This window comes from Pelophylax lessonae (genome assembly GCF_965119305.1).
Source record: "Pelophylax lessonae genome assembly, chromosome: 1".
Taxonomy (NCBI): Eukaryota; Metazoa; Chordata; class Amphibia; order Anura; family Ranidae; genus Pelophylax; species Pelophylax lessonae.
The window spans coordinates 380,210,607-380,224,336 of NC_138768.1; the positions used below are offsets into that span (position 1 = coordinate 380,210,607).

General features: G+C 44.7%; 1 protein-coding gene across 1 annotated transcript in view; it reads right to left on the minus strand.

Moving 5' to 3' along the window:
* The window catches only part of PLGRKT (plasminogen receptor with a C-terminal lysine), a 473,875-nt gene that overhangs the window by 23,592 nt on the left and 436,553 nt on the right, over window positions 1-13,730 (minus strand). Inside the window, exon 3 of the mRNA XM_082259813.1 lies at window positions 9,485-9,615. Within this exon, the coding sequence (XP_082115939.1) occupies window positions 9,485-9,615 (131 nt within the window). The remainder of the gene's footprint in view (window positions 1-9,484; window positions 9,616-13,730) is intronic.

Below are 13,730 nucleotides of genomic sequence, written 5' to 3' on the forward strand. Positions count from 1 at the left end.
TCACACAGTTTCACAACTTGGATACATGGTGATTGATTGCATTACACAAAATAGACGTGGAGGTAATAGAAAGCTTATTTTAAAGAAACGAAAGGCCTATTGGATCCATCGACCGCAAACCTTCTGTCCAAAGGGGTTAAACTCTGACTCTTGTATCTATTCTGTTAAAAAATTTGGATTTGTTTAGTTATGTATTTATCCCTTAACTGTGTAGATGTACATATTGGTAAAGGTCTGTTTCTTATTGAGAATAGGTGCCTTGCCAGCAGAATCCCTATGTGATGTGGGAAATCTTTAACACCTGCTGTTTTTGTTCGTTTTCAACAATGTGCAGTATGCTGTGCTCTAACAGACGTTACATTAATTACCTAATTGTAAACTGGTTTCAGATTTTCCAATTTATATAACTTGTTGTTATGTTATGTGCCTTTGTATTTGGATGTGTTAGGTTTTGAAGAAGGACATTATCTATATAGCCTGAAATGGTTAACCTTGAACACCATGTAATTTTTTTTTGTACTGTTTTAATACTTTCATGACATTTTTGTGTAGCATTCCCTTTGTATATTTTTTTCTATATATGGCCCTATATATGACCCTTGGGAAGGCCTGATTGGTTTGCACTATATTTATTACCGCCAGAAGCCTGCAGGGGGCGAGCGCGCGCCTCCGCCCCCGCTCGTTCATGGGCATCCCCGTGCGAGTGAACGGCGGCTCGCGGCTCCAATGTTCGCTGGCCACTCGCGATCTCCCGCTGGAGAGGGAGAAAGGCAGGCGGCTGATGTAAACAAAGCGGCCTGTCATTCTCCCTGGTGTAACTGCAGAGATCACACGATCCTGCTATGTAGGATCGTATGTCTCTGTGGTTACATCACAAGCCACGCCCCTTTACAGTTAGAATCACGCCCCTAGGGACACACTTAACCCCTTGATCACAAATAAAGTTAACCCCTTCCCTGCCAGTGTCATTTTAACAGTAACAGTGCATATTTATAGCACTGATTACTGTAGTAATGTCACTGGTACCCCCAAAAGTGTCAAAAATGTTAGCCAGGGGTCCGATCTGTCCGCCGCAATGTCGCAGTCCCGCAAAAAAAAAAAAAAAAAAAATCGCAGATCGCCGCCATTACTAGTTAAAAAAAAAAAAAAACAATAAAAATGACATAAATCTTTCCCTTAGTTAGTAAACGCAATAACTTTTGCTCAAACTAATCAAAATACGCTTATTGCGATTTTTTTTAAGTAAAAATATGTAGCAGAAAACAAATTGGCCTAAAATGTTAAAAAATTTTGATTTTTACATTGAGAATTTCATATAAAAAAAATTTGAAAAATATTGTTATTTTTTCAAAAATTACGCTCTTTTTTTGTTTATAGCGCAAAAAATCAAAAATCGCACAGGTGATCAAATACCACCAAAAGAAAGCTCTGTTTGTGGGGAAAAAAAGGACGTCAATTTCATTTGGGTACAGCGTCGCGCGACCTCGCAATTGTCCGTTAAAATCACACAGTGCCAAATCGCAAAATAGGCCCTGGTCTTTGAGCAGGAAAATCCTCCGGGGCTTAAGTGGTTAAGGACTGAAAGAGCAGGCTTTACTAATGGAACTGTCAATTTCTTCTTAAATTCTTTTCAGGTAGGATACATTTCAGCAAAACGTTTATAAGGGTTAAAAATCCTTCAGGATTGGGCCAGCCCTCAGAGTGAGTTTTTCAAAGAATTCACACATATTGGCAGAGAAATCTATTTTTGTCAGGCAGGCTACGAGGTGTGTGCTTGAGATGGAGCCAGAGCCAGATAATAAGAGCGTTGCCATAATAAGACATTAGTGAAGAGTGAGAATAATAGGTACGCAGACAAAAAATGGGGTTATCAGCTGCTACCAAACTCCAACCTGGATGGAGTGATGTGAAATGAGAAAAAATGAGGTGCTCTTGATGTGAGATGTTTACTGTCTAAAAGGTAAACTCTGAAAGTGTGTGAATATCCACAAAAAATACACACAAATATAACACAACCAAATGTGATATATACAATGGCATAAATGAGTGAAAAGTCTCTTGTGAAGAAAACAGGAGAGTGGCAAATGCAAAACTCCCAAAAAAGTCCAAGGAACTAGTGCAAATAAGTGTTCTTGATATTGAAGTGCTCATAAACCAAGGCGCAGATGCTGAATACACAGATCTCTCGTGTCACCAAAATGTGGAGGAGGAAGAGGTACCCTTACCAACTGACAACTTGAGCATGCATAAACGATGTTATGAACCCATGGAATACAGCAAAGAATCTTCAGACTAACATATCCTTCACCCTGTGCATAAATGTGAATGGACTCTTACCAGATGTCACATAAACAATCACTTAGATGAAGGATTAGAGATGGACGTCTAGATTCCCCCGCTGTCCAGGAATGGGCGTTCCTTAAAAGATCCTGCCTCCTTGATAGTAAGCCTAGAAACCTCGTCCCTAAGACAGCTTCCAAAAGGTGTCCGCAGGATAGCTCCCCATATGGCAAGAAAATATAGGCAAGCAATAGTGCATTATCTTCTTGATAAGAGAATTTATTAAGGAAACACACTTACATGAACGAAATGGAAATGGACAGGTGTAACAGATGTTCGCGGCCGCTCTGCAGCGCAGTCCGCGAGTAATGATAGCGCGGCTTCTCCACCCGATGCGTTTCCCCTTACGAAGGCGCCCGGCCGCGAACATCTGTTATACCCGTCCAATTAGTTCATGTAAGTGTGTTTCCTTAATAAATTCTCTTATCAAGAAGGTAATGCACTATTGCCTGCCTATATTTTCTTGCCATATGGGGAGCTATCCTGTGGACACCTTTTGGAAGCTGTCTTAGGGACGAGGTTTCTAGGCTTACTATCAAGTAGGCAGGATCTTTTAACCACTTAAGCCCCGGAAGATTTTACCCCCTTCCTGACCAGGGGGTATTTTGCGATTCGGCACTGCGTGACTTTAACGGACAATTGCGCGGTCGTGCGACGCTGTATCTAAATGAATTTGGCGTCCTTTTTTTCCCAGAAACAGAGCTTTCTTTTGGTGGTATTTGATCACCTGTGCGATTTTTTGATCACGCGCTATAAACAAAAAAAGAGCGTAAATTTTGCAAAAATAGCAATATTTTTCACATTTTTTTATATGAAATTCCCCCCAAAAAAATGTAAAAATCAAAATTTTTTAACATTTTCGGCCAATTTGTTTTATGCTACCTATGTTTGGTAAAAAGAAATCGCAAAAAGCGTATTTTGATTGGTTTGCGCAAAAGTTATCGCGTTTACTAACAAAGGGAAAGATTTTTGTCATTTTTGTTTTTTTTTTAACGCGTAATGGCGGCGATCTGCGATTTTTTTTGCGGTACTGCGACATTGCGGCGGACAGATCGGACCCTTGACTGACATTTTTGCCACTTTTGGGGTTACCAGTGACATTTCTACAGTAATCAGTGCTATATATATATGCACTGTTACTGTAAAAATACACTGGCAGTGAAGGGGTTAACTTTTTTTTGAAAGGGAGGGGCTATGTGTGTCCCTAGGGGTGTGCTTTCTACTGTGATTGGCTGTGGCTTCAGATGTATGAAGAGTGATCAACGGTTCTACATAGTAGAACCGTATGATCATCCTTCATACACCGGGGAGAATGACAGGCAGCTTGTTTACACAAGCCGCCTGACTTTCTCCCTCTCCCCCGCCGATCGCAGAGTGACCGGCGGACATCGGGTCCGCCGGTCACACGCGCGGGGGGGGGTCCGTGACCACGCGGGAGCGCGCCTCCGGCGGACGCGCGCTCGCTCCCTAGACCCTCACAAGCTAGTGACGTAGCCCTACGTCACTTTGCCTGTGAGGGGCTGACCGCCGACGTAGATAGTCGTGCGGCAGTCGGCAAGTGGTTAAGGAACACCCATTCCTGGACAGCGGGGAATCTAGACGTCCATCTCTAATCCTTAATTTAAGCGATTGTTTATGTGACATCTGTCCATTCACATTTATGCACGGGGTGAAAGATCTGTGTATTCAGCATCTGCGCCTTGGTTTATGAGCACTTCAATATCAAGAACACTTATTTGCACTAGTTCCTTGGACTTTTTTGGGAGTTTTGCATTTGCCACTCTTTTCTTCACAAGAGACTTTTCACTCATTTATGCCATTGTATATATCACATTTGGTTGTGTTATATTTGTGTTTATTTTTTGTGGATATTCACACACCTTCAGAGTTTACCTTTTAGACCAGGAGTGGGGAACCTAAGGCCCGGGGGCCATATGTGGCCCTCGAAGTAATTTGGTCTGGCCCCCCGTGCAGCTGAGTCACACACAGCAGTACCAGCCAGAGCCAGCAGTACCAGCCAGAACCAGCAGTACCTGCCAGAGCCAGCCGTACTCACAGCAGTACAAGCCAGAACCAGCAGTACCAGCCAGAGCCAGCAGTACCAGCCAGAACCAGCAGTACCAGCCAGAACCAGCAGTACTCACAGCAGTACCAGCCAGAGCAAGCAGTACCAGCCAGAGCCAGCAGTACTCACAGCAGTACCAGCCAGAACCAGAAGTACTCACTGCAGTGCCAGCCAGGACCAGCAGTACCAGTCAGAGCCAGCAGTACTCACAGAAGTACCATCCAGAACCAGCAGTACCAGCCAGAGCCAGCAGTACCTACAGCACAGTACCAGCCTGTGTCAGCAGTACCCACAGCAGTACCAGCCAGAGCCAGCAGTACTCACAACAGTACCAGCCAGAACCAGCAGTACCAGCCAAAGCCAGCAGTACTCACAGCAGTACCAGCCAGAGCCAGCAGTACCCACAGCAGTACCAGCCAGAGCCAGCAGTACCCACAGCAGTACCAGCCAGAGTCAGCAGTACCCACAATAGTACCAGCCAGCAGTACCAGCCAGCAGTACCCACAGCACCAGCCAGCAGTACTAGCCTGAGCCAGCAGTACCAGCCAGCAGTACCTACAGCACAGTACCAGCCTGTGTCAGCAGTATCAGCCTGAGCCAGCAGTACCCACAGCACAGTACAAGCCAGCTGTACCCACCAGCAGTACCAGCCAGCTGTACCCACCAGCAGTACCAGTCAGCAGTACCCACCAGCAGTTCTTTTCAAAACTTACCACCACAAAGAGTCGAGTGCGCTCCAGACATGGAAAACCAGTTGCGAGTAGCATCATCATCAATACCAGCTAACATCACACACCTCACCAAAGAGAAGCAGTTGCAGCCATCACAGGGGTGAGTTAATTAAATGTTTGACCAAATATAACAGGCATATTTTTAAGTTGATAATTTTATACGGCCCCCGAATGATTTTATAAATACCCAAATGGCCCTTAGCAGAAAAAAGGTTCCTCACCCCTGTTTTAGACAGTAAACATCTCAAATCAAGAGCACCTCATTTTTTCTCATAATAAGACATTGCTTTAGGCCAAGGGAACAATATAAACCTGAGCAGTGGTTTGAGTTTCCTGTAGGCCTCCTGTGAAACACATGCTATTTGTCCCTTTTGTCCCAGCTTGCTTCCGACTGTGATCCGCCAATAATAAGTGAGGGGATCCCCAGTAGGGTATTCATAGAATACAGGTTGGAATAGATGTGGTTTTCTGTGTCTAGATGTAGGAGCCTCTATAATCTAAGTGCTGAGCATGTTCACATGGCCGTGTCTCTGTGGCAGCAGGAGTGCATCAATATGCTGTGTGTGTGTTCTCTGTGGAAAAGGTGGGCAGGAAGACATCATCCAGGCGGTATGACAGAGTTACCTCATCCTCCTTAGACTAAGTCTGGATAAGAGGATTACAACAGTCAATTTTAAATAGCTCACGCCGAGAAAAGGCAGGGCTTACCACAATAAAGTGAATAACATCCAATTCCTTTGCCTATAAAACCACATAATGTGCTATGAATCGCAGATAGAGTAAAGGCCCGAATACATGATAAGAAAATCAGAAGTAAAATTTCATATGGCGAACGATCGGCCGATTATCTGATCGTTAGTATAGTGCTTTCGACAGCAGATTTTGTCTTTTCGAAAGACAAAACCTGAAGGTGCAGGCTATAAACATTTTATCATACGTGAACACAACGTCCAAATTTCGTTTAATTAGTAACGTTTTTGTAAGATCAAGACTACGCATGCTCGGAAATGAAAGAATACATTACAAAACAATTCAACACATTACATCAATTCCAAAGTTGAATTCGGTCGTATGAGAATTTTCGTTTGTTGAGTAACCTTTTCATTTTCGATACGCGACTAGCATGCAACAAAAAACAGACGATTATTAGTCCGATAATCTCATTGTGTGTGTACCAGGCTTTACTAAAAGCTGCAAACTCGTGTAAACATACAGGGAAGCCCTGTCTTACCTTCTTGATGATGTTGGGCCTACTAAGGGTCCATTCTTCACTCTTCAAGCAGGGCATACCCCTGAAGGTTTCCTTAGGATATGGGAGCCATAGAAAAGGACTACAATCCTGGACCTGTATAGCATCCTGTGGCTAACTACACACGCTGCACTACATGCCAAGGTTGGTACCTAAAGCAGGTTCCAATGCCTGAAACAAACATCACAGGCTAGCCCCACACAATGGGGTCCAGGTGCAATCCCCTAGGTATATACTGAGGGCAAATAATCTGGAAACTGCTAGACAGCCCAGGGCAGTAAGCAGACTGGTCTTGACAGAAGCATCAATGCAACACTCAAACACTTGGACTTAGTTTACTTTGCAGTATTGTGCATTACAACACTTGTCTTAACACGTTACTGCAGTGAATAAGTGTGAATCCGTCCTAACACCACATACCTAAAGAGCAAAAAATGGTCTGTGCCTTGATCTTTAATTCTCATCTGTGTTTTTGAAAATTTGTAATGCCTGTTTAAAAAACACATTTTTCAGCAACTGCATACGTGCATCCAGACAATGCAACAAAAATAGAATATACACTATGGGGTTTATTTACTAAAGCTAGAAAGAGCAAAATTAGTCACAATTCTGCAGAGAAACCAATCAGCTTCCAGGTTTTATTGCTAAAGCCTAATTAAACAAGCTGAGGTTAGAAGCGGATTGGTTTCTCTGCAGAATTGTGACTTAAGGCCTGTACACACGTACCGAATGTCAGCCGAACAATCGGCCGTCTTTTGTCCGTTGCTGTCCTGTCGATGGAAAAGTGCTAAAGACTGCGCACGAATTTTGTCAGCCAACAACAGCCGACTGCAGAAGTGATGTCATGTGATGGTTAACTTTCCGTGTGTTTTTTCTTCTCTGAGCATGCCCAGTCTTGCTCATCTGCTGTTAGTCGGCCGAATTCTGTACTGACTGGCGAACAATCGGCCGTTCTGGTGACGGCCAACAAAAATTTTATAGCCTGCACACCCGATTATGTTCGGCCGAAAAGTCGCAGTCGGTTGTCGGAAGCATCATGCTAACAAGCTGACAATCGGCCGATCGTTCAGCGACCGAATATTTACGGCCGACAATCGCTACATGTGTACGGGCCTTAAGTTTGCCTTATTTAGCTTTAATAAATATATTATATAAATTCATATTTTCCAAAAGTATTGGGACGCCTGCCTTTACACGCACATTAACTTTAATGACATCCCAGTCTTAGTCCATAGGGTTCAATATAGAGTTGGCCCACCCTTTGCAGCTATAACCGCTTCAACTCTTCTGGGAAGGCTGGCCACAAGGTATAGGAGTGTGTCTATGAGCATGTTTGACCATTCTTCCAGAAGCGCATTTGGGAGGTCAGGGACTGATGTGGACGTGAAAGCCTGGATTGCAGTCTCCGCACTAATTCACCCTATAGGTGTTCTATCAGGTTGAGGTCAGGACTCTGTTGCAGGCCAATCAAGTTCCTGCACCTTAAACTTGCTCATCCAGGTCTTTATGGAGACTGCGAGCCAGGGCTTCTCGTCAACATCAGTGCCTGATCTCACAAATGCGCTTCTGGAAGAATGGTCAAACATTTCGATTGACACACTCCTAAATTTTGTGGACAGCTTTCCCAGAACAGTTGAAGCTGGTATAGCTGCAAAAGTTTTTTTTAAATAATTTTTTTGTTGGTTTTAAATATAAATGAATATGCATTTAAGAAGTATTTTGTCCTTGATTAAATATTTTACCACTAATAGGACTTGTATTGCAGTACAAGTTGCTGTTTTTGCATTGGCAATATGGATTACATGCCGTAGTTTTGATTTATGTGCTGCTTGTATCTCTTTAATATCCAACTGTAATGACTGTACATACAGTATATAAATAAGCTTTCTCTCCCTGCTCCCACCCCCATCTCTGTGATCAGGCCCCCTATGTGCAGGACTGCGGTGTTTAATGTCCAGTTTCAGTAACATTGAATGAAAGAACGGACGTCATCAGGGTGTGGCTGCTCATTTCACAATTAACTTCATGAGTGTGCGGGGTCTCTTTTTGACTGGCACCCAAGGCTTATAGAAGCCCAGAATGTGCTGCGATCTTGGAGTGGTGACGCATCACTGTTCCTCTATAGTTGATCGGGATCATGTTGGTTTATTGTTAAGGGCATTCCTACCCAAAATTGAGGGTTTTTTTTTTTTTTTTTTAGAATTCCGGTTTTAGATAGACCTTGCTAATCTGAGTCATCTGCTATATTTTGTAAACACCTGTAACAATATCCCCCTGCCTTTCCTTGGCTGTGTTCCTGTCTAACATTGAATGTTCATGCCCACCTTGGGATTTTCCCACTCTTTTCCTGTTGCATTGTCTGTATTATAAAATAGAAAAATACAACAGATAAAATGGGAACTCTCAAAACAGCTGTGATGGGTAGACAGGATTGAACGCTCAAGCACATATCTTGTCACCATAATGCCAAAGATATATTAGGTGATTTAATGCTCTGAAATCTACCTAAATCTTTAATATTCATTTTGAGTAGATTAAGGAATAAAAAACCTGGATAGTATTTATCTTTTAAATACTGTAGGTGTAAGAAAAGCCATAGTGACTAATAGATGTTACCCTCACAACTGCCTGACCTCACACACTGCCTCCTAGCCTCAAAGTGTGCATAACAATATCAAATAACAAAATTAAATCTTTCAACTGCATGACTCCTTCATGTGATACTGCTAGGCATGGCCAGGACCTATGAAACAATGTGGGAGGACAGGCAGTAGGCAGGGAATCGACTTGAGCAGTTTTGTGCTCGTTTTCCTATGCCTGACTATGGTTTACTATGCTCAACATGCAGAATGCCATTCTTTCTAATAGTTCCTGTTCACACTTGTATGCACAGTTACCCTACACTCTAAAAGGTATTTTTAAAAATGCATTTTTTTGAGTATTCAGGGATTTTGGATTTCATAGACTTCAATGGGCACATCTGTAAACGCATTATGTGTTCTTCTGCATTTTTGGGCATGTTTTTAGATCTGAAGATCTCTCTCCTCCTATAGAGCTGATCTCCTCTCTGGTTTTATATGTAATTTAAAATGTACAAACCCTGTTGTCAATCCAAGTACTGCCAATCCTAAAAAAGTCCCATAATATTTAAGAAATTCCCGACTCCAGGCAATCTGCATGGCCATCTGCCTCTCCCGCATCTGATTCTGCATCTGGATCTGTCTCTCCAACTGCATAAGAAAAAGCAATATATGACAAACTCAGTTATGAGAAACTAAATGCAATTTTCCTACTTGGGCAACAGTGTTGGTTAAATTTGCCCATCCATCAGTACACGCATTGTTTTTCAGTCATCTGCAGATTATGTATATAAACTCATAAAAAAGGTTACAAAGGTGTTCAATTGGTGTGCACATCAATTTCTACATGTGTACAGATTATTATTGGGTTTCAGGTGGTTTGAGAGTTATATGAATGCAAGCAATATTTTTGATAGTAATAGATATTAATCTTGCTGCCAATGCCTTTAGGTTCATAAGCGGCTACCACTTTACGATGTGAACTTTCTTTTACATCTTTTAGTACCATGGTGAATGTTTAAAACCTCTGTCAAGTTTTTCTGAAGATTTCGAAGCTCTGTCACATTTTTATTGATTTCAGTGTCACCTTTAGGAAGATTTCTTCTCACACCACTCAAGATCACTGGGACAGAAAGTAAAAAGAAATCAGATGACGAGAGAGGTTCGAACTTTTTCAAACAGTATGGTAACACAAAAAAAAAAAAAAAGAGGGTTTAGTCTCAAATTACACCTTAAAATATATGCCCAGCATTTTTCTGATGGGATAGGGAATGTTCTGAACCCCTTCCGGGTTTTTACTGCAATCTGGAGTTCCATTAGAGAGATTTCCTATCACCCATCACTTACTGTCCTAGTGTTAACATTAAGGGCTCTTTCACACGGCCGCTCCGTATGTCCGCAAATCATCCTATTTTTTTGCGGATGATTTGCGGACATAATGCAAGTCAATGGCATTGCGGATGTCAGCGGAATACCATCCGCTGACATCCGATTTTCTTCCTTTCAGTTCTGTTCCGTTTTTTGGAAAGGAACAGAACCCTATTTTTCCTCCGTTCAAAAAACGGAAAGGAAGGAAAATCAGATGTCAACGGTGTCATCTGCTGACATCCGCAATACCCATAGACATACATTATGTCCGCATATCATCCGCAAACGGATGGGATGATATGCGGACATACGGAGCGGATGACACAAATTTCATCCGCTCCGTGAAAAAAAAAAAAACAGAGGAGCGGCCGTCTGAAAGAGCCCTAAAGCAGAAGTTCACCTTTTTAAAAATAAATAAATAAATAAATGCACATGTTTTAGCAAGTAAAAAAAAAAAAATGTGCATTATTGTTTTTTTTTTTGGTTTTGTTTGGAGCCTGGAAAACATTGCACCCACAATCAGGAGATTGCAGGTGATATGCAGGTCTTTTGCAGACTCTGTGTGTAAGCTGCTTGCCTGTACATCGTATGGCCAAGCAGTTGCACACTAGCAGGAAGCATCAATGAACTACCACAGTGCTCAACACATCACTTCCCATACTGGCATAAAAAACTGAATTTTTGTAAAATCTTACCTGTAAAATTCCTTTCTTTGAGTCCTCCGACAGTCGCCGCCTCTCCATATTCGTCACAATGGGGTTATTGACCTTTGCTCCGTAGGAGTAGCTAGGCAACAGAATACGTCAATATTAAAGCTTTTAGCATATCCCACCCCCAGGGGGTGGTCCCCTCAGTCAATACCCTCCTGCTTCCTGTATCCATACCTCAGTTTCAGTAGAATAGCAGTAGAGTACATAAACAAACCCCAAAAGAGGGGCGGGGGCGGCGACTGTCGGAGGACTCAGAGAAAGGAATTTTACAGGTAAGATTTTACAAAAATTCTGTTTTCTCTTACGTCCTCCGACAGTCGCCGCCTCTCCATATTCGTCACAATGGGGACGTCCCAAAGCAGTGCATACATGAGGGGTGGGAAACGCAGCCGCGCCTAAGGCAACGCCGGACCCACATCAGAGAAAGGAACCTTACCAAAGGAAGGAAACCAGCTGGGCAGCATGAAAAAACTTTGCTCAACAGGAGCAACAACCCAGGAAGAACAAATAACCCAGGGATAAAAAACATCCCAAACAGCCAAGGGCCCAAAAACAAGGGACCCTAAGGTACTGCCGCACTAAGAACCTTGCGGCCAAAGGAAGCATCTGCCGATGCCTGAACATCCACTTTGTAGAACTTTGAGAAGGTGTGAACAGACGACCAAGTCGCCGCCTTACACACCTGGGCCACCGAGGCCTGATGATGACAGGCCCAAGACGCACTCAGCGATCTGGTAGAGTGCGCCTTCATAGGCATAGGGGGAACTTTTCCCTTCAAAGCATACGCCTGCTCAATAGTCTGTCTGATCCATTTGGCGATGGTAGAAGCCGACGCCGCCATGCCCTTCCGAGGCCCCTCTGGAAGGACAAATAGAGAATCCGTCTTGCGAAAGGATTTTGTCGATGACAGGTAAACCCTGATCGCCCGAACAACATCCAAGGAGTGTAAATCCACCTCCTTTGGATGTTTAGGCTTCGCGCAAAGCGAAGGCAAGACAATGTCCTCATTGAGGTGAAATACCGAGATCCTCTTCGGAAGAAAAGAAGGGTTAGGTCGCAAGACCACCTTATCCAAGTGAATCACCAAATACGGAGACCTGCAGGACAAAGCTGACAGCTCCGACACTCTGCGAGCCGAAGTGATCGCCACCAAAAAAGCGACCTTCTTGGACAACATGGACAACGAGATCTCCCTGATCTTTTCAAAAGGGGCATGTTGCAACACGGACAGAACAAGGTTCAAGTCCCATGGAGGCAAAGGCTCCCTCCTAGGAGGGACCAAATGTCGCACCCCTTGAACAAAGGTGCTAACCAAAGAGTTAGACGCCACAGGGCGTTGAAAAAGAACGGCCAGCGCAGAAATTTGACCCTTAATCGTGGCCAACGCCAAACGCTGGTCCACACCCGTTTGAAGGAAAGACACCAAGTATGAGCAAGGGGAAAAACCCCTGGACTCACACCAGGCAAAATAGGCCTTCCAAGTACGGTAGTAAACCTTCCCCGAAGAGGTCTTTCTAGCGTTGATCAAAGTGTGAATGACCTCAGGGGAGAGGCCCCTATCCCTCAGGACCTCGGTTTCAACAGCCAGGCCGTCAAAGCCAGCGACTGTAAAGCAGGATGGAATATCGGTCCTTGAGACAGAAGATCTTCTAGAAGAGGCAGACGCCATGGAGCGTCGACCGCCAGATTCACGAGGTCTGCGTACCAAGACCGGCGAGGCCAGTCTGGCGCCATCAGAATCACCGTGAGCGGTTCCGAGGACAACCTGCGAAGGAACCTGGATAGCAGCTGAATCGGTGGGAAAGCATACATCAGGCGATACTGATGCCACGGAGCCACTAACGCGTCCGACGCGTCTGCCCGAGGATCGCGCGTCCTTGCCACGAACCTTCCCACCTTGTTGTTCAGATGAGACGCGAACAGGTCCACATCCGGAAGACCCCACTTCGCGCACAACATCTGGAAGACATCCGGGTGGAGTGACCATTCCCCCTGGTCCAGGGACTGGCGACTCAGATAATCCGCCTGCCAGTTCTCCACCCCCGGAATGTGAACCGCTGTTATCGCCGGGACGTGAGTCTCGGCCCAAGACAGAATGTCGGCCACCTCCTGAGCCGCCCAGGCACTCCTGGTGCCCCCTTGGTGGTTGACGTAGGCCACCGCTGTGGCATTGTCCGTCTGCACCCGAACCGGACGGCCCTGAAGCCTGTCCGTCCAACGTCGAAGGCAGAGATTGATCGCCCGCAATTCCAGAATGTTGATCGGAAGGAAGGGAGGATTCCCCCTCCGACCAAGTACCCTGGGCGGACAGAACGCCCAGAACACCACCACAGCCCGACAGGCTGGCATCCGTGGTGATCACCGTCCACGAAAGAGGACGAAAAGACTTGCCCCCCGACACCGCCGGGGACTGTAGCCACCACAGAAGATCCCTTCTGGTGCGAGGACTCAACGAGATCTGAAGATCCAGAGATTGCGGTCGCCCGTCCCACCTGGACAGGACCTCCGCTTGGAGACCCCTCGTGTGAAACTGGGCGAAGGGAATTGCCTCGAAGGCCGAGACCATCAATCCCAGACACCTCATACATGTCCGGAGGGACGAACACGGAACGTCCCTGAGGGACCTGACTTCTTCCTGAAGTGTCCTGAGCTTGTCTTCCGGCAGGAAGACCTTCGCCTGAACAGAGT